Source organism: Daucus carota, chromosome 8 (genome assembly GCF_001625215.2).
Source record: "Daucus carota subsp. sativus chromosome 8, DH1 v3.0, whole genome shotgun sequence".
Lineage (NCBI taxonomy): Eukaryota > Viridiplantae > Streptophyta > Magnoliopsida > Apiales > Apiaceae > Daucus > Daucus carota.
This window is the reverse complement of record NC_030388.2, coordinates 29,382,816-29,404,680: the sequence shown is the minus strand read 5'-3', so window position 1 is coordinate 29,404,680 and position 21,865 is coordinate 29,382,816. Positions and strand designations below refer to the sequence as shown.

At 31.9% G+C, this 21,865-nt stretch overlaps 2 protein-coding genes across 3 annotated transcripts in view; both read right to left on the bottom strand.

Annotated features, from left to right (window-relative positions):
* Window positions 1-1,968: 1,968 nt before the first annotated feature.
* Window positions 1,969-21,865, bottom strand: part of LOC108197760 (uncharacterized) — a 40,984-nt gene continuing 21,087 nt past the window's right edge. Inside the window, exons 2-4 of one of the 2 annotated variants that reach the window (XM_064082771.1) lie at window positions 5,366-5,396; window positions 3,772-3,937; window positions 1,969-2,365 (exon numbers count right to left, since the gene is read on the bottom strand). In XM_064082771.1, the coding sequence (XP_063938841.1) occupies window positions 2,116-2,365; window positions 3,772-3,937; window positions 5,366-5,396 (447 nt within the window). In that variant the 3' untranslated portion in view covers window positions 1,969-2,115. Of the gene's footprint in view, window positions 2,366-3,771; window positions 3,938-5,365; window positions 5,517-21,865 lie in introns of those variants that run through there. The other variant, XM_017365454.2, reaches the window with a different exon arrangement.
* On the bottom strand, window positions 17,134-21,567 carry LOC135148297 (uncharacterized). The gene is made up of 7 exons (XM_064082770.1): window positions 21,428-21,567; window positions 21,158-21,335; window positions 20,969-21,082; window positions 20,739-20,876; window positions 20,035-20,161; window positions 17,730-17,803; window positions 17,134-17,642 (listed from the first exon to the last, which is right to left on the bottom strand). Exons 1-7 carry the CDS (start codon window positions 21,466-21,468, stop codon window positions 17,532-17,534), a joined length of 783 nt encoding a protein of 260 aa, XP_063938840.1. The 5' UTR covers window positions 21,469-21,567; the 3' UTR covers window positions 17,134-17,531.

Sequence of the window (21,865 nt, the reverse complement as noted above, 5' to 3'; positions counted from 1 at the left end):
GGGAGTTAGTGAGTTTCGAACCCGTAACTCTTTGAATCAACACAACGTCCCGTTTCCACTCTAATAAAATGTAATACTTTAATTTTAAAACCTGGAAACACATGTTTCCTCGAACTCAGCACGAATTTTAATGAAAACACATAAAATTTTATTAAACTAAAAAAAATAATCTTCGGTCATTAGCGTTTTCATAAAAATATCTTCATTTGTTATCAGAAAAGGTTCGACTTCAATACTTCCAGAAGAACCAGCAAGTAAAAACAAGAAATAAAAAAGATATGCTTGGCTATAAAAAAACTCTTATGGTGACAAAATTGAATCAAGTTTATGCCACTGATTGCTATGTTATGCTTAAAGAAACACTTTTTCTTAATTAATTTAATGATTAAGACTTGACCCCTTATGCTTAACATCTTTAATCATAAGGAGACAGCAAATGTTTCCGTATAACGCGGTGTGTACACAAATAAATCTCATCTATAAAGACACGAGGATGTGTTACATGATTAATGGCGGCTGTAAATACCATCTTAATTATTAATTTAATCACCAATAATGTGACATCTTTCTATCTTTTCCCCCAACCACTACTTGAAATTCACTAATGGAAACAAGTTGAATAATTTGGCAAAGAAAATCTCGAGCACCTCATCAAATCTTTTTTATCTTTTGTGGATTAGTGATAAGACAGTCACTAATTGATTTATAGTAGTACTCCCTACTTCCTAGTCAATAGTATACATTGGGGGACGGGGGCGCGGCACGGATTTTAATGCTTTAATAAAACATACTTCTGCAACTTATTTTTAAGATTTTCTTTTTCTGTATAAGAATACAATATTTATATTTTTATACAGAAAAAGAAAATTTGAAAAATAAGTTATGGAACTATGTTTTATAAGAGCCTTAAAATGCGTGTCGAGCAATGAAAAAGAAACGTATACAATTGACCGGGACAGAGGGAGTATATTTCAAGTACTGATCCTCTACCTCATTATATGCCCCAAATAGTGAAACAGGATTACTCTGGCTCACAAATGGCCATTTGGATCTCTTTGGTCACACATTCCTCTCCATTTTAGGGGATATTTTGGTGATGGACGTTTTAAGTTTATGCTTTCTGGGTCCATCATCCAGAACTTACTTTGCAGATTCTGTATTCTGCATATGTGGGGGATGAGTAATGACGAGGTCGGGAAATAAAACCGGGGACACCATTCACTGGGAAAGAACTAGTGCCAGGGCCGGGATATAAAACCGGGGACACCACTCACCAAGAATTAAAGAAAGAACTAGTGCCCGAGTCGGGATATAGAACCGGGGACACCGTTCACCGAGAAAGAAATAAGGGAAACATCTGACATCTCAAGGTCTGTATTCGAAAAAACAAGAGTTTAGCAGAAAGTATCATTTGAAAAGTACCATTTATGTTGTCCATTAGGTTGAGTGAAGGCATAACACGGATGGCTAAATCAACTGAACTTTAGTGATATCAGTACTCCCTCCGTCCCAGCCATTTGTATACAAATGGTTGGGACACGGAGACCAAGGAATTGGGTAAAATATGAGTAAAGTTGGATGAAAAGTGGGTATAATGGTGGGACCCGTTTATATTTAATAATAGATTTGAGTTAGTGAAAGGAAGCAGTGGGTGTAATAGTGTTTATATTATTATAAAATAGAGATAGTGGAAGAAAGTAGTGGGTGTAATGATGTTTTGTATTATAAAAAGTTGCTATTTTGGGAATGTATACAATTGGTGGGATGTCCCAAAAAGGAAACTGTAGTACAATTCAGTGGGACAGAGGGAGTAATATTTAGTGCCTGGCTCCGCCACTGATATGAGGAACAAGTGTTCTAGTAATGGCAGACGAGAATATCCAAAAATAGCATACAGGAAATTGGTGATGTGAAGTGCTTGTAAGTGTCAAATTATTGTTGATGGGGGCATATAACGATTGGTGCAAGTAAAAAAGAAACGTGCTTGGAATATGAAACGATATTATCTTTAGTTATGAATATGAGATTCATTTAAAGATGTAACGGAAAACATCAGACAAAAATGAGGTCAGCAAAAATCTCTAAAAATATTGAATTTTATATGTATCTAAGTGTTCAAGACTCACTTGGAAGAACATTAAAGAAATGATAGACCTCTTCTTCATCAATTACTCCCACCTCGGTTGAACAAGTTGAGCAACAAACTTGCTTAAATGTCTCTCCAGCAGAACCTGCATCAGTCTCTGAACTACCTTTCCCTCGTTTACCTCTTTTCCGCTTGATACCTGGCTGAGCGACTAGGTCATTTTTAATCTTACAGTTGGTAACAAACACTGCTCTGTACTGGGTCACATATTTTTCATGTCTGCAAAATACAGGCCAACAGTCACAGCTTTCAAAAAAAAATACACAGATCTAAGGAAAAATCAGAACACTTGAAGCACCAATGCAGTTAAAAGTGTAAAGATCCATGAGAATAAGGGGAAACTTTAATCAGGCAGTAATTATTGACAAGGAGAACCTCATTAAAATTAACCGATTGCAGAGATATAAATATCTATAACACATAAAACAGATGTACACACCCACATATCATATATGATGCATCTACTGTAAGCAATATATACCATCTAGGTATCTACTCATACATATAATTCCATTAATTGGCACAAGTAATATTATATTATATCGTAAGATCTAGTAGGTACAAGAAAATTTCCACATTGTATATGTACTCCAATTAGAAATTCCAGAATTCAAGAAAGAAAGGTAAAAGTTTGTGTACCATACTATGTACCTATAATTCTTTTTGCTTGTTTATTTTTCCTGAAGTTTAACCAGAGGTCCTCATATATCTAAATAAGGGCAAATAATAGTGAGAGTACTATCCTAAAACTATATGACAAAGATATTCTACATCCAAAAAGGGGAAGTCAGTAGTCTAGACATAGAAAAGATGTATATGTAATATTCAAAAAGAATACAGAATCTTGGAACAGGATAATAAAAGTTATGTAAGTATTAAGGTGAATCCTTCGATCCAATTAATTTACTTCCTGCCAAGTCCTTGACCCCATGACTGTTAAACATCATTATGTAAAAAATATGATCTACTTTTAAGCTAATATGCAAATCCTAAGTTTATCCTATTATGCATCACAAGACACATGTAGGTATCTTAGAAACCTAAAATGCCCCCTTATAGAGTATAAGAGTGGCCTATCTCCATAGTGAACCCTAGATAGGGTTCTATCATCTATAGAGGGGATACAAAATGATGAGTTGTGCTGATCAATTACCTTCCCTTTCCATGCATAGATGGATATTGTTTTGTGTCCAGGTAGTCGGCCTCATAGTCAGCGTTTTTCTCCTTCCATAATAACTATTCCCATCCCAAATTTCCAAATATATACTTACATTGACTGAATTTGCTTATTACCTTTAACAAGTCATGCTGGTAGGAAGTGTGGACAACAGTCGAGCAAAGATCAACTATGAAAAGGCACTAATTACTTCATAGTTCATCATATATAGATCAATCATGTGCTTGGTTTTGGTTTCCAGTCCAAACAAATTTTCTTTAACCACTTAACATTCATCCCAATAATTTTGAAAATATATTAGTATTTTCCCATTCGTGCAGCGAAGCATACACAGAGATAGAAAAAAGTATAAACATTAAAAGCTGGAAAGCACCCCATGGAAATATAAAATCAATTATATGTATTACACAGTAACTATCATATAGAACTAAATAACTAATACACATACCTTTGACACTCCAAGCAAAGGGTACTAAAACAAGCTGGGCAGCTAAGCACAGCATCAGAGTATTGACCTTTCCTTCTCTTCTGAACCCATAGTTGATCTTTGTTGTCGAGTTCAGGATCATAAAATTCTGGTTTGACAGAGTAGTCAATTTCATCATCAGAAGAAACTGGAAAAGATCAGACAATAAATTTATTAGTATTATAACACGTAAAGGTAGATGAAGGAATATAATTCCAGCTCATAAGACATCAAAATTACTAAATTATTTTTTCAATAATGTCAATCCCACAAGTTTAAACCTACCCTTAAGATAAAGTAAACAAGCATTATGACATGCAATTGAGCAAGAATCTTAATAGAGTCACTACTTGGTAAATACTTAAGTTATAAATTTATAATTCTTCCGGATTATGGCTACAAGTCTTAAGACTTTTCTAGTTATTATTTATAACTAAAGTCTTGTTCAAAAGTTTCTGAATGAATAACATCTAAATTATCACAATGTGTGTGTGTGTGTGTGTGTGTGTGTGTGTTCAAATAGATGATACTTGAAATTTAAATTACACAAATCTTCATAGATATACTATACTCCATGTCCAAAGTTCAAAAAATCTCAAGTCAAAAGACAATTATAATGACAATGTATATTTGACGAACATAATCTGTGGGGATATCGGAAGGCACACGAGTAAATGAATTCTGTAGATATGTATGTCAAATATCTAGAGCAAAAGATAAGAAGAGTAACATATAGGGAAAAAGACGCGTATATAATGAGAGGACACTATTTTTTGCAACTTTCAATTCTAAAATACTAACAATTTCCCACGTCTTGTTTATAAATTCATGGGCATGAGATAATTATTTGTCAAATCTACTTGCAGGAGATACATGGTCCTTTACAGCGCTGGTAATACATATGCAATTTTTCATTGATTTCTCAACCCAAAAGTATTGAATAACCATACACTTTATATATACAGTTTTACATGTCTTATAAGGGATTGGCTATATATTTACCCTAAAAGAACCAGCAATCCAAATTTTTAAAAAAAAAGAAGGGGGGGGGGGGGGGGGGGGGGGGGGCTGTCACTATATTTATGTGTGACAAGATTATTAGCAAAGCCTACGGCACTGAGTGCATTATAGTTTGCAGCCCAGTCTGAGAACTATTCTCAAATCGGAAACTCGTCTTTAACCAAACCATAACCTCTGGTTTAACATACTTAATTTATTATCTGAATAGCTACGATATGATTACCATCACCAAATTTCCAAACCATATTTCAGAATATAAACACACTGATATAAATAATAAGTTGTAAACTTCTTGGTTATATACATTCATTATATATTTTCTTGTTCCAATACAACAAGCACCTGATCATAAGAACTCGACCCACTAAATTGAGTGGCTTATTCACAAGAAACCCATATCATATCTCATCACAATATGCAAGATTTAATGATTCAGAAAATAAATAAGCCCTTTTTAAAACCTAAACATCAAAGCACAATAACACATAGAAGATATGAATACTAATCAACAAACAAACAAATTTATATAAATAAATAAAGGGTAGTTGAAAATTACTAGTTTTCTGCGAATTAGTCGGGGAATCCGCCTTCGTTTCTTGATTTTCTTCGGTGTTCATGCTGAGCTCAGTTTAGCACCCTTTGTTTTGGTTGTGTTCTTGGGAAAAAGCAGTTGGATTGGGATATGGAGTTGGGCCTAAAACACTTGGGTTGGGTTGTATGCTAAGAGTGGATCGAAAATTCACAATGATCGCCCCATTTTCCTAAAGAAATCCAAAAGCAATTTTCTTAGTTTAAATTCAAGTTAAACAAGGGTGGGTTTGAAAATTGATTGTTCTCCAACATTAAGAGGGAAGAATATATACAAGCTATAAATAAAACAATATCAAAAGTTAGTCAATAATTCGAAATCGAATACCATATGCTAGTTAATTTAACATAACGAAAAATACAATTGTGAAAATATAGTTCAGTCATTTTTCTAATAACAGTGTTGTAAAAAACGGAAATCGGACTTAATCGAATATAAAGGAGATTAATTGAATTGTTCGATAAGTTGTGGAACATGGATTAATCATGATTAATCATTGACTTTTAGAACAGATTTTAGTGGTAATGATGTTTTTCATAAAAAATTCACGTAAACCAAATTTTCCATCTCATTCTCGTCCAATAACTACTAGTACCGGATATATTAAGCACATTTTCTGTAAAACGGAACACATTGGAATCCAAAATAATGAAGAGGACTATTGATGAATGTGAAGCGCCAGGAAACAAAGGCGAAGAAAAGTACTGCACAACATCGCTAGAGAATATGATGTGGCTAGAGAATACAATTTTGAAGTCAAATACTTAGTTACATTTAAAAGTACTGCACAACATCGCTAGAGAATATAACCAAATTTTCCATCTCATTCTCGTCCAATAACTACTGGTACCGGATATATTAAGCACATTTTCTGTAAAACGGAACACATTGGAATCCAAAATAATGAAGAGGACTATTGATGAATGTGAAGCGCCAGGAAACAAAGGCGAAGAAAAGTACTGCACAACATCGCAAAGTCGATTTGGCTGCTTCTAAGTTGGGAGAAACAAATGTGGTATGCCACAGGCAAAAATATACATATGATGTGTTTTTTGCCATAACATAAACAATGTTGAGGCGCAGTGGCGGAGCCAGTACCCGGAGTGAGGGAGGGCCAAATTTATCCTATAATTTTTTTTACAATTTTTTAAGTCGTTTAAAAGTTAGTTTTTTAAAATAAAAAAAAACTTAATTTTTTTGCCGACATACATATATTGGCTTTTAGACTTAACATTTTTGCATGGTTAATAAAATAATTTTTACTACAATTTTGAAGTCAAATACTTAGTTACATTTAAAAGATACAATATATATATATATAACTATTTGCTATTAAAACAATAGTAGATTTCTGTTTATCGAAGAAAAGAATTAAATTGCTATTAACTAGCCATAGAAAATCAAAATCTAGGTATAAACTTAGACATTTGTTTTATAAATAATGCATCTGACCCTTACTTCCATTTGTATCTAAATTCTAATACAATTATTGTATTATGATTTACAATTTGAATTACTTGTATCTTCAATCTGATTTTGATCTGTGGGAGTGTATTCTAAATATTTATATTTTCTTTCTAAGTATTTATATTTTCTACAAACTACATGGAATTATAGACTGTAGTAGTAGTTTGCTGGGTTGATCCAAAATTTAAAAATAAAAAAGTATGTCACTTTTCAGATTTGAGGGTGGGCCCCTTAGTTGCTCTGCCCCTGTTGAGGTTTCACTTGTTGGTAATGAAGGAACAAAAGCCAGAGCAGCTGTTATTCGTCACAACTCACAAGGATTCTTCGTCTTGGAATCATAAACATATGGCGTTTCAGGCCCTTCATGTAAAGCCCCAATATCTTGAAAAGGGTGGTGTGGTCTGAAATTCATATTAAATGTCTTAGAGCATCTCCGAGAGCCTCCTTGTTGGCTCCTAAATATAATATAAAAAATGTGGCTCTTAGCAATTTAGAACAAAGTTAAGAGTGTAAACTCCAACAATACTCTCTATATCTCTTCTCTATTTCATATTTTATTCATATATTGGGCTCCACTACAACAAAAGAGAGTGAAAGATGGAGGTGAATTGGAGAGAAAGATTTTTTTATTGTAAAAAAATAAGTTAAGAGCCATGTGGTGGCTCTTAACTTTGAGGAGAGAGGAGAGAGAAACAAGAGCCTCTTAAGATTTAAGAGCCATTTAAGAGTCTCTTGGAGCAACATTTTTCCTCTCCCTCCTCAAATCTCAAGTTAAGAGCCTAAATGAAAAGCCTCTTGGAGATGCTCTATGTGTTGTTGCCTCTCGGATGTTACATACGGATTATTCTTTGTTGCGTAAATATTACTCCCTCCGTTTCTTTTTTCTTTTCCTGTTTGTAATGTCGGTACTGTTCATAACATGAGACAAATTACTTATTTAAATCTAATCTATAAAACTAAATATAGTCATGAGTGATCTTGTTAGATTCGTATTCACGAGTACTTTAATACGGTGAAGTTTTTATATTTAATGCTACTACGAAATGAAAGATATTAACGATCAAAAGTGTGTGTTGGCAAACGTGAAAAGTACAAACAGGAAAAGTATTTAGAGACGGAGGGAGTAGTAGTATCTAGTACTCTCTCACAAAAACGTGTGTTATCTGCATTTTTTATAATGTAGAATTAAGGATTGTACTTTCAAGAAGTCATTGAGTTGTTCAAGTTATATTACGATGATTTGGTAAAATCGACATCTTTTTTAAAGGATGTGAATCATTAGAGATGCCGTGAATAAACAGAGATTTTGTCTATAAAAGCAGAAGAAACATACGAAAGCAATGAAAACAATTCTCTCATCTCCTAAGCAGTGAATATGGAAGTACTGTCTGTAGCTTCAGTTGCAATCTCAGTTATTCCGACTATCATTGTGCATTTTGCAACGAAATTGTTCCAAAGGCTAATAATTGAAATGGTTAGTGGTTCAATGGTAATCCCTCAAGATTTTTGCATGGACAATATGAAGGTATATATAGCACTTGGGCATAACATAAAAAGCAAATTCCAAACCCAACAACTTCTCCCATGACATTGAAGCCCGAATTTAACCACATGAACATTAGATACTTGAAAAGCTTGGTACATCCGGTATTACAATTTTACTATCACTCAATCTAAACCAAGGCTTAAAGAGTTTTGGTATTTATATATACTAGCTTATATCCGTGCATCGCACGGGGTCCCTTTAATATTCAAATATTTTTATTTATATTATATATAATTTCAATAAAAATTTAATAAAATTAATTAAATAGTAACAATATGAAACATTTTAATGGGCACCATTATGCTACATAGAGAAGTAAAAGAAAAAAAAAATCTGCTAAGATTAAAATTTTAAGCCAGAATTATACTAACATACATAATAAAGATCGGTATACTTAACAAAATACTTCCAATAAACAAATTAAGAATTTTAATTCTTGTGAAATATAATATAACACTAGATATTATACAATACAACACTTTGCAGAATTTTTACACTCAAGACTCTTTCCAGATATTACCAGACTATAAGTTTGCATGTTGTACTATTTTGAGATTTGAGAATTTAAGGAAGTTGAGAAAATTTGTAATTGCTTACAAAGATTTCAAGTTTGTCATTCTCTTGGAAAGAAACCAGTTCTTGGTACCTTGTCGATATCAAAACTCATAGAAGAATACCGTGATAGGATTAGTTATGCTGACATTTTCTCCGTGTTTCAGCGTCCATTCTTCAATAAATAACGAATTTATATCTTTTCTACAAAGCAAAATAATATTGTTATCACTGTTCTACATAGTACAATCGATTATATACTGCTTCTCAGTTGCAGAGAGTTTTATATTTTTGACTTATGAATATTAAATGTAAATTGAACGTTAGACTCCTGTCTTACCGGCTGTTCTTCATTATTCGACTATTCCACATCAGTCCTGCAAAGACACAAAATTCTACTTGGTGTTCTGTAGAATTATTCGTTATCGAGTTTATGCATAAACTATACAAGCAAGATTTTGACAAGTTATTACATATAATCAAATATCTAAACATGATACGTGGTGAACTCACCTCTGATTATTATGAATTATTTTTCACCGGGATTGAATTTGAGGTTCTGGAGGTGAAATCTTTTTAATAATATTGATTTATAACAAAAACATATATGTTACCAAAAAAAATCAGCATAACTTTTTTATGTAAGAATCCGAATATGTTTTAATATATTATCATTTCCATATTTACGTACGATTCTGATTTGTAATATACTCTATTATCCATTTATGTAATTTATTTATATAAGATTCTAATTTAATGTCAAATAATGTTTACTTACCAATAATATACATAAAAATGTATAATACTATAGAGTAATAAATAAATGACCTTAAAAGTTCATTCAAATCACAAGAGTGCCATTATAATTTACTTTTTATATTTGTTTAATTTGTTATTAATTGACAGTTAGGATTGAGGTCTTTAGTTCTCTTGATAAGGAGGATCTCCTTATAACCTTATCATATAGGGGGTGCTCCAGTGAGACCCTCCTTATAATGAGAACTAAGTCTGAATCACCAAAAACCAACAATATCGTATATATACAACAACATAAATAATTAAATACATATCAACTGTAGTGTTCATTTCGTGCATCGCTGCCTCTAATCAAACTCAAAAACCACACCTCTAACACTAGAACCAGATTACAGATTATCATTACTACCACTAACTTCCATCGCTACCACTAGTCACTAACACTTCTAATGTCATCGTTATTACTGCCACTATAACCTCTTCTCCTTCGTGACACCTTCGCTGTTACCGTCCTTCATCTTTTTAATGATATTGATTTATAACCAAAACATATATGTTACCAAAAAAAATCAGCATAACTTTTTTATGTAAGAATCCGAATATGTTTTAATATATTATCATTTCCATATTTACGTACGATTCTGATTTGTAATATACTCTATTATCCATTTATGTAATTTATTTATATAAGATTCTAATTTAATGTCAAATAATGTTTACTTACCAATAATATACATAAAAATGTATAATACTATAGAGTAATAAATAAATGACCTTAAAAGTTCATTCAAATCACAAGAGTGCCATTATAATTTACTTTTTATATTTGTTTAATTTGTTATTAATTGACAGTTAGAATTGAGGTCTTTAGTTCTCTTGATAAGGAGGATCTCCTTATAACCTTATCATATAGGGGGTGCTCCAGTGAGACCCTCCTTATAATGAGAACTAAGTCTGAATCACCAAAAACCAACAATATCGTATATATACAACAACATAAATAATTAAATACATATCAACTGTAGTGTTCATTTCGTGCATCGCTGCCTCTAATTAAACTCAAAAACCACACCTCTAACACTAGAACCAGATTACAGATTATCATTACTACCACTAACTTCCATCACTACCACTAGTCACTAACACTTCTAATGTCATCGTTATTACTGCCACTATAACCTCTTCTCCTTCGTGACACCTTCGCTGTTACCGTCCTTCATCTACATTTTTATTATTAAATCAATACACGAATAAAACATTATTGATATTTAAGTTGGTCGACCATAAATCGTATAAAATATAGATATTTTATATATATTTATAATAATAATAAATAAAAATTTATCAAATTAGAAATAAGTCGGTTATTCCGGTCCGGACATGAAATAAACCCGACTTTGATCAAAATTAAGCCGAGTTTGATAAAAAAAACTCAGCCCAACGATTTTTTTGCGCATCTCTAGTCGTAATATGTTAATATGTATATTGGCCATATATCTTGTGAAAGCTTATTTAAAAATTAAACATATTTTTGGAAAGAAAATAAAGTTTTAAAAATCATGGCATCTTTAAAACGTTCATATTTCCTTTCTTTTTTTAATATTTAAAAACTAGTATGTTTGTGGACCCAGATAATTATATGCATCCAAAATTTTTTATCAAACAATTTCTCAAATAATGTAATATAACATGTAATAATTTTAATTAGTAGGTGTGTGTGTGTGTGTATATATATATATGTATATGTATGGATCTCATATTATTACTAGAAAAATTATAAAATTTACATGTGACACATATTGTTGGAAATAGTTTTGGATAATTTTTGAGAAAACTACTATTTCTCTTGTAAATATTAGGTATGGGTATTAAATATTAAATACATTATTTATGGTGTTCAAATAAATATATAGATTCTTAATTATAGATTTAGCCATTTTTTTAATTTATTTCCTCATTCCTTCCACTAGAGTCCACAAAATATTTAAAGGTCAGATGTAATAACATATAAATTATATACGACATTTAACAAGAATTAGGATTTTTCCGGTTTTATCCCTAACTTACAACTCTTTTTAACATTAAATTAATTATTTGTAAGTGTTACTTGTAAATACTATTAAATCTAAAAAAATTCAAATATGTTGTTTCAAAATAAAAAGAAATTGTATCGAGAAAAAAAGAAAGAAAAAGGGCGGGGAGAGTGTTATAGGTGGGGAGGAGGGAAAAACCAACCGAGGCGGTAAATGAAACGAACACGAGCCGTTGGATTGATTTCAATGCAACGGTAATAAATTGGTAGTGACGCGGATCGAGAATTTTTGTCCAATGAAAACAGATCACGCGGATCGCTATATTGTATATAAAATAAACATTTCATAATTCAAAATTTTCACTATATTGTATATAAAATAAACATTTCATAATTCAAAATTTTCACCGTACTTCTTCACTCTTAAATCATGATTTCCCCACCACCACCCCTCCTCCAAATCCAAATAAGAAAAACCCGCTTCCCCTTTTTCCTTTTCCCGACAAAAGTTAAGCTACCCAAACCTAAACCTAATTCTCTTGCTATGAAAAGTAATGTCCCGCCACTAACCGCCACTTTCCTTCCGAAGCCATTAACTCCGGTTCCAAAGCTCAAAACCCGAAAAAATAGGAGGTAAGATAGGAGGTGTTTTTTAGCTGTAATTGGGGGGCGATAGGTTGTGTTCTTAATTTGTATGAAAAATATACCACAATTTATTCTTACAAATTGTTTGGGATTTTACTGTTTAATGCTTGTTAACTAGTTACTGGATTGTGGATTGTTACATACATATACACTTTCACTTGCTCCCGTATTCATTCTTTTATTTTATATGTACTTGTTGTGTGTATAACTGGGCTTTCCTACATTGTCTTACTTGAATTATTACAAGTTTGAATCTGGTCTTTCAAGAATTTTGAATTATATGGTGATGCTGTTTCGTTTGATGCTACTTTTGATACAAATAAGTAAGTTACAATTGAATATCTACTTTTGTAACTATTTTAGAGTTATCTGAAAATACTGTCTTTGTGCTTTAGTGGTGATTGTTTTAACATACACTAGTGATAAAAGTTGTTATTTGTTGTAGCTAATATATGTTATTGTTTTGATTCATTTTGCCAGGTACAATATGATTTTTGTTCCGTTCACCGGTGTAGATAAACGGGATAAATATCAAGTTGGTCACTCATTTCGTCCAAATGTATCAATTGAGTCACTGATTTCCAAATTGACTCAAATAAGACACTTATTAGAAAAATTTGTATCAAAAATATCACTCTTTCGTTAGTCGAAATTTTTAAAATATTATATATTGAGTTTCACACATTTTTTATGAATGATATTACATCCAAATGAAAGCTTCCGATTCTATAATTTTCTCTAATATTTTTAGATTTTTAAAAATTTATCTCCTATTTATTTTTATTTAAATCAAATAGAACAATCAAAAAATTAAAAATAATTAGTTGATAGAATTTTAAAAATCTGAAAATATTAGCGAAAATAGTAGAAATCGGAACCTTTCATTTGGATGCAATACCATTCATAAAAAATGTGTGAAACTCAATATATAATACTTTCAAAATTTCGACTAACGATAGAGTGATATTTTTGATACAAATTTTTCTAATGAGTGTCTCATTTGAGTCAATTTGGGAATCAGTGACTCAATTGATACATTTGGACGAAACGAGTGATCTACTTGATATTTATCCCGTAGATAAACATGACAGATGTGTTACGTTTGGTGCTTGTCTTTTATCTAAAGAAGATGTTACGCACTATAGTTGGGCTTTTGATCATTTTGTTAAAGTCATGGGTAGGAATCCGGTGGTGATAATAATAGATCAGTGCCCTGCCATGAAAATTGCTGTACCTACGTCATTCAATTCTAGTAATGGGTTGGTTTCAAGTAAGCATCGTTTATGCATGTGGCATATTATGGAAAAATTCCCGGATAAGGTAAAAATTCAATTTTCATAACTGAACTAATCTTTGTTAACCATGATTATAATTTGATTTTCAATAATTTTGCAGCTTGGTAATCGTTTATGCAAGGAAACTGATTTCATGGAAAAAATGAAAACTTATATATGGGATTCTCATTTAGAAATTGCTGAGTTTGAGGAAGGTTTGGAGGCAGTAATTAAAGAATTTAAGTTGGAGTCAAACAAGTGGCTGTTAGATATGTATGAAATAAGATCATCTTGGATTCCTGCTTATTTTAGAGATGAACCAATGTTTGGGTTAATGAGGATTACGTCACGATCAGAGAGTGAGAACTCTTTCTTTGGTCACTCTTTGTGAGTTTTGGTTGCGATTTCAGAGTGCTATGGAGAGACAACGTAATGAGACAGAGAGGTTGGATCACGAGTCAGATTCATTCACTTCAAATATAGTGTCAAGGTGGTTTATTGAGGATGATGCAGTAGCCATATTCACAAGGGAGATATTTTACAAAATTCAGGAAGAAATACTTGCAGGATGCTTGGATATGCAAATAAAACGTATGAGTGAAGAGATTGATGGTGTTACTGCTTTGGAAATCAAGGACGTGAAAATCAAAGATAAAGTTTTTAAGGTATTCTTATTATTTTAGTTCTTAGTTTAATTTAAAAAGTAGTTAAAATGATAGTTAGAATTTATCTACTTTACTCAATTTGATGCTGTCCACTATGGTGTTTATATTTATCTCACAGATCACCATAGTTAGTGAATTACATAATATAAATTAGTTAACGATATACTATATCTTAGTGAAAAGTCTTCTATATGTTAGTGATAAACATAATTCTCCTCAGTGAAAAATATTATATATTTTAGTAATTAGTAGTATAACTGTTTATTATTTATAATACTTATTGTTAAAATCAGTGATTACTGACTAATATTATTGTGACAATTATTCTGTAATTGTTATTTTTTTATTATTGGCAGGTGTCTGTTAGTAGAAATCATGCTGTTTGTTCTTGCAAGAAATTCGTTATGTGTGGAATAGTACACAGACATGCTTTTTGTGGCTTGAAACAAATAGGGGTGACAAAGTTTCCTAGGAGCCTTATGTTGAATAGATGGATGAAAATAGCAGAAAGTGGTACTTCCTCTGCTGCGCTTTCAGTATCAGAAGATTACTTGAAGATGGAGGAGGTTTCATTAAAAATAACAAATATGTGGTTTGATTTTCGGCAATTGGTTAACAAGGCTGGTGTTCATTTGGAGAAGTTTGATGTTGTTCATCAAACTGTATTGCAGTTGACAGCTGATCTTGAGAGTTCCAATGAACATGCTGATTTTACTAAATGAGATCATTTGGCAGCTATGGTTGGTGAGCAGCCTACTGGACCTATTGAAGTTCTTGCGCCGAATGTTTGTAGGAATAAAGGAAATTTTTTCAAGAGGTTGATTAGTGACAGGGAGAAGGCGATTAATAAATCTAAGAAGAGAACGCGAAAGTGCAAGTTATGTTCGGCAACAACTCATGATTCAAGGACATGTGCAAAGAGGCAGAAAGTGTGATTAGTGTTTTTACATTACTATGTGCAGGGTTATAAAACAATTTCAGGATTGTAATCATTTTTGATATTCATTATTGTTTAGAACTGTACTATGTTCAGAGCTATAAAATAATTCACGATTTGTTAATATTTTGATATTCAGTATGGTTGAGAAATTAACAATTTTATTATTTACATTTGAGTTTTAGAATTAATATTAGTTACTATTCACTGATGTTAGTAATCACCACAATAAATAATAAACAGTTATACTACTAACATATACTAGGGTTTTCACTAAGATATAGTATGTCTATCACTAATTTAGATTATGTAATTCACTAAATATGGTGTAAGATAGGGATGGCAGTTTTACCCGACCCGATGGATACCCGACTCGTTCCGACCCGATTGGGTCTACCCGAACCCGATTTTTTTGGATTTGGATCCGGATCTGGATCTTATTTTTGGACCCGAAAAAGTTTGGATCTGGATTTGGATCTCAGGTATTCCGAACCGAGACCCGACCCGAAACCCGAAACCCGATTTAAACCGGATCCAAACCCGAAACCCGATAAGAACCCGATACAAAATATTATATTTATATATATATATATATATATATATATATATATATACATATATATACATATATGTTAAATGTAAAGTATATATATTGAAATATTATGAATTATTAAGTATGAATATTAACATTTTACTTAATTTTATATTTGCAATATAGAATTTATATTTATAACATCAATATTTTATTTTTCTCAATTATTGTGCATTAAAAAAATCAAAAAACAATAAAAATAATAAAATATAAATGATAAGTTGAATGATTGTATACAATTGAGTTAACATGTTTCACGTGTTTATTGTAATAAATGAAGCCTGTAATTCTCTTTTTTATATTTCTAAAGTTAAAAAAAAAATCCATAATCACATTTTTTATAGATATATAATTTTAAATTTGTATTTAATTTTATTTTGTTAAATACCCGAATTGGACCCGAACCCGAACCGAAACCCGAAAAAACCCGACGGATCGGATCTGGATCTTCATTTTTCGGACCCGGACCCAAACCCGACCCGACCCGAAATATAATGGATCGGGTCTGGATCTCAAGAAACCCGACCCGATCCGACCCGTTGCCATCCCTAGTGTAAGATGCGCGCATCGCTTTAAATTAACCGAAAACCGGTTAGGGTTTAGGGGTGAGGGTTTAGGGTTTAGGCTCGACGTAGTAGGTCGAGACACCGGCGGAATAAATAAATTTACAATCGTTAATATTTGGGGTTTAGGTTTGGCTTGCAGAAAGATTAATTCGTACTGTATATTAAATTGGCCGACGGTTTAGGGTTTAAGATATAGTATGTCTATCGCTAATTTAGATTATGTAATCCACTAAGTTTGTTGTAATAAGATATAGGTTTATTGCGCGCATCGCTTTACAATAACCGAGGACCGGCTCTAATCCCTCGACCCTACCTGAAGGATGCGCTTTACAATAACCGAAGACCGGCTCTAATCCCCCGACCCTACCTGAAGCCGAGGAACCGGAACAAGAAATCATTTGCGCTTTTAAGGTAGTAATGAGCCTATGCCTAAATTCTTCAAAACATATCATATATCATGAAATAGCTAAATTTCAAACAGTAAAAATGCTCACTAGTTTAACCAGCTATATGTACATATGGTATCTCTTTTAAATAATATGTACATATGTACAATAATATAGAAAATGATATGTACATATGTACATATCATATATGTTCAATAATATGTACATATGGTATCTCTTTTAAAGAAACCAAACCCATTTAGCATACAACTGAATATAGAAAATGAAAACACTAGTTATCATTAAGTTCACAAGAGTTTTGCAAACTCAAAACACTATTATCATTAAGCTGACATCTGCATCTGTTTTACTAGCATTCATAGAAGATATAACCATTCATTGGCAAAAGAACCATTCATTCGCAAAAGAATATGATTTACTAGTCTGCTAAATTCATAGAGAAATAGAACCATTCATTGGCAAAAGATTTAAATTCTGAGTTACAGTAACATCCAAATGTCTAATTGTCATTGTTTTGTTCTTCTTGTGTGGCCTGTTGTTCTTCTTCTGCTGCAGCTTCAAATATAGTGTTCAAATTAGTTGCAAAAACAACTTTCTTCTTTGCAGAACTTGTCCTTTAAAATTGAATTAGGAACTGTTGGATTCTTTTCAAAAGCTGCAACTTTGAAATCTTTGTAAGTTGCTGCTTGTTCAGCTAACTTGGATGCCTCATCCACAATCCCTTTTTGAAATGCATTTGACCAGAAGAGAGGATGGCAGTGTTATATTTTATGCGAAATCTTCTGAGTTGATGATCTTGGATAATCTGCATAATATTTTGAAATAAAGTTAAAAGTTTTGGCAGATGCTCATGAATATTACAATATAGTAGATAATTATCTAATTCACTCACTCCTTCCTCTGCAAGTCCAGAATCCCACTTCTTAGTGTCTCCTTTAAAAGTTTCCATATGCCTCATAACAAATAGAGGTAATTGCATATCGCACCCCCTAAGTATCATTCAAAAACGATAGAGTACCGATACTTTAAGAAACTCAACTCGCACCCCTTATCTTTACTTTTCAAAACCGATATGCACCCCCTGCCGTTAACTTCCGTTAACTCAGTGCACTCCGTTAAGTCAGTATATATATAATTGCAATTCGGACCCCCTAACTTACGTTCAAAAACGATATTGTAACCATATTTTTGAAAACTCGAATCGCACCACCTATTTTTACATCTCAGGAACGATACGCACTCCCTCCGTTAAATTCCGCTACCTTCCGTTAAAATTCTCCCCCGTCTCAATTTACATGTCTCTTTTGCTTTTTGAGGAGTTAAATTGACTAATTTTTTACCAACTATTTGAAAATATGTATTTATTATTTTAAAAAATAGAAATTTACATATTAAAATAGACTAGATACCTCTATTAAAACAGGCTAGAAAGTATATTTTAATATGTAAATTTCTATTTCCCAAAATAATAAATAAATATTTTTTTAATAGTTGGTAAAAAATTAGTCAATTTGACAAGGGACATGTAAATTGAGACGGAGGAGTATTTTAACGGAAGGTAACGGAATTCAACGGTGGAGGAGGTGCGTATCGTTGTAAAGATAGGTGGTGAGATTTGGGTTTCCAAAAGTACAGGTATAATATCGTTTTTGAACGTAAGTTAGTTATAATGTGCTTTTTATATAAGCCTCTTGTCGTTTAATCAAAAAGTAAATCTATCCTATTTTGATAGAGGTAAATAGTAGGGGGTCCGAATTGCAATTACCTCTATTATTTGTGAAATTCGGACCCTCTATTATTTGCGAAAACAAATAGACTAGATTTACTTTTTGATGATATTTTTTTTTAAATTTTTGTTTAATTAAGTTATCCCCAAGTCAAAATGATTTTACATATTGAATGATTTTAAATTTTTAGTGACATGTGTATTAGGTACTTAAAATATACACTATTTTAAATATAAAAAATAAATATCATGTGATATTTATTATAAATAAATACATAAATTTATTTATTGATTAAAATATATAAATTTTAATTATTTTGTTTGGAAAAATTGATCAAAAAAATTTAAAAAAATATCATCAAAAATTAAATCTAGTCTATTTTAATATGTAACTTTATATTTTCTAAAATAATAAATACATATTTTCAAATAGTTCGTAAAAAATTAGTCAATTTAACTCCTCAAAAAGCAAAAGGGACATGTAAATTGAGACGGGGGAGAATTTTAACGAAGGTAGCGGAATTTAACGGAGGGGGTGCGTATCGTTCCTGAGATGTAAAAATAGGTGGTGCGATTCGAGTTTTCAAAAATATGGATACCATATCGTTTTTGAACGTAAGTTAGGGTAGGGGTGATCGCGGTCCGGTTTGGTTCGGGTTGGAGGTAGAACCGGAACCAAACCATATATTAGCGGTTTTTTATAATCTCAAACCAACCCGCGACCCGCAAACCAATTAACCCGGACCAAGCGGTGCGGTTTTTAATGGTTCGGTTAAGCGGATTGATCGGTTTATGACTAAGGCTTATAATCAGAAATGAGAATTCATGAATAATACTAGAAAATAGAGGATCATTTTGTCTCAATTTACATAATTTCACATAGTTAAATTAAAATACAAATTTTAGTCTAATAAAATGCATAAAGTTGAACCGAAGTCGTGGAATACCAAATTGATATGACTTGTAGTTGGTATTGATAAGGTAAGCAACTAGACAACCTAGCAAGTATAAACTAAAAAATTAATATATTTATGTAAAACTAATATTTTGTATATATATAATATTAAATATTTATATTATATATATACACATGCGGTTCGGTTTTATAACGGGTTGGTTTAATATAAAACCGAAACCAACCCACAAACCACGGTTTTTTAAATTAGTCGAACCGAAACCGTAAACCTCATTTCGGTTTCGGTTTGGATCGGATTAATATCGGATTGGTTTATGTGGATTTTGCGGTTTAAACCAGACCGTGATCACCCCTAAGTTAGGGGGTCCGAATTGCAATTATATATATACTGACTTAACGGAGTGCACTGAGTTAACGGAAGTTAACGGCAGGGGGTGCATATCGGTTTTGAAAAGTAAAGATAAGGGGTGCGAGTTGAGTTTCTTAAAGTATCGGTACTCTATCGTTTTTGAACGATACTTAGAGGGTGCGATATGCAATTACCTCTAACAAATATTCCACAATCTGTGGAATTGTAAGTAGTCTGCCAAGGCATGTTCAAGTATGTTCGCTTGAATCTGCGAATTCTTCTAGATAAAGGAAGATTGTTTTTTGTAGTGATATAGTTGCAGAAGTGAGAATGCTGTCACAAAGATAAAAAATATAAAGCAATTATGGTATATCCAACTACGATACAAATAGAAAGTAATTACAATGATACAAATAAAAAGCAATTACAATATACACTACTGGTGATCACTAGTTTTTTAAGTGATAATCAGAAATAAGACTGACATAATTCACAAATTTAAAACCCTAAAATTTAAAATACTAGAGATCACCAGTATTGTAATCACTAGTATTTAAAGTAATATTCACAAATAAGACTGACATAATTCACAAATTTTAACCACTAGTATTTTGAATATTAGTTGTAATCGATAGTATTTAAAGTGATTTATAATCACATAAGTTGATATTCACAGTCATAGAACTTGATAATCACCGAACGTAAGTTGATAGTCACAGTCATAGAACTTTATAATCACATAAGTTGATAGTCACAGTCATAGAATTTGATTATCACAGAAGTTGATAATCACATAAGTTGATAGTCATAATTTGATAAACACACAACAAGTTACATATAATCACAGTTTATCAATGGCTCCTAGTAATTTTGAGTTGACTTGTAATTAAATAAGTAAATAATTTCTTACCAATATATCAGGGACCCTGTTATAGTATTGCTTTGGACTGCCTTCGCGCTTGATATTGTCAATAATGAAGTGTCCTTGGTTTCTTATGTCGTAACAAATCAAGTAGAAGTGCTGTGACTTGGTGATTGAAAAGAAAACCTACAAATACATAAGGAAAAACTATATAAACATTGATTTAAGTGTTATACATTTAAAATATGAATTACATAAGCAACACTATATTTTAATACCATATCTGCGTCTTCAACTTTTGATACATCAAATGTATCAAGAATCTTATCCATGCCTTCAGAGAAGAGAGAAAAAGTTTCAGAAACTTTTTTGTTTGGATCATGGGTGAAAGCCTGAATTAAAGATAAACTCATTAGTTTGTAGAATTATATGTATAGAATATAAGAACAGTATAAGACATATATTACCAAACGTCCAATGTTGCAAAACAGCCTCATTGGTGATTCATCGGATTTGTATTTTTCACAATCATTTAAAATTGTGACCCAAACATCAATAACTGAATAGTACAAGCTGGTTTTGATCTTCAAAGTTTGAAGATGCTCCTTAATAATTTCAACACCTTTCCAACTGTATACCATTTCCCTAGAATTATAAGATTTACTAATCGTTAAATTGTTGTTTAAGAAATGTAAAATGACTGAAAAACATAATGTACTGAAGGTGAGTAGTCTTACAGCATATCTTTTTTTTGCCCCAAGAAGAGCCACAATCCCATGTCTGTTTTGTCTTAATATCGATCACTTTGTTGATGAATGGTGATTTCCCATAAGGACAGACTTTTTTGTCCCTTGAGCTCTTCTTCCTTTCTGGTGGTTGTGGGGTGAAAAAAGAATTATTTTCCACAGTTGCATTTGTTAAATCTTCTGAATCTTCGATTCCAAGGGAGAAAGATGGTATGACATCTTGGGTGTTTTTGGCAACTAGAACCTTTGTACTGGACTTAGCACCATCTGTAACTTCATTACTTTCCAAATTCTCATCTTGATTGATTGGATCATCTGTTTGTGGAATTATATGAGCATGTTGATCATCTTGAATGATCGCATCATCTTGTTGTTCATCACTAAAAAAAGTATCATCTGCCCAATTTTGTTTATCATCTTCCACATCAC

What these genes read in the sequence shown, in the direction of transcription:
- LOC135148297 (XM_064082770.1), bottom strand. Translation starts at nt 21,468, where the DNA reads ATGGGATTGTGGCTCTTCTTGGGGCAAAAAAAAGATATGCT. An exon ending in GGGCAAAAAAAAGATATGCT is followed by an intron (nt 21,336 to 21,427) that starts GTAAGACTACTC and finishes TTATAATTCTAG; the next exon opens with GGAAATGGTATACAGTTGGA. An exon ending in AAGTTGAAGACGCAGATATG is followed by an intron (nt 20,877 to 20,968) that starts GTATTAAAATAT and finishes ATGTATTTGTAG; the next exon opens with GTTTTCTTTTCAATCACCAA.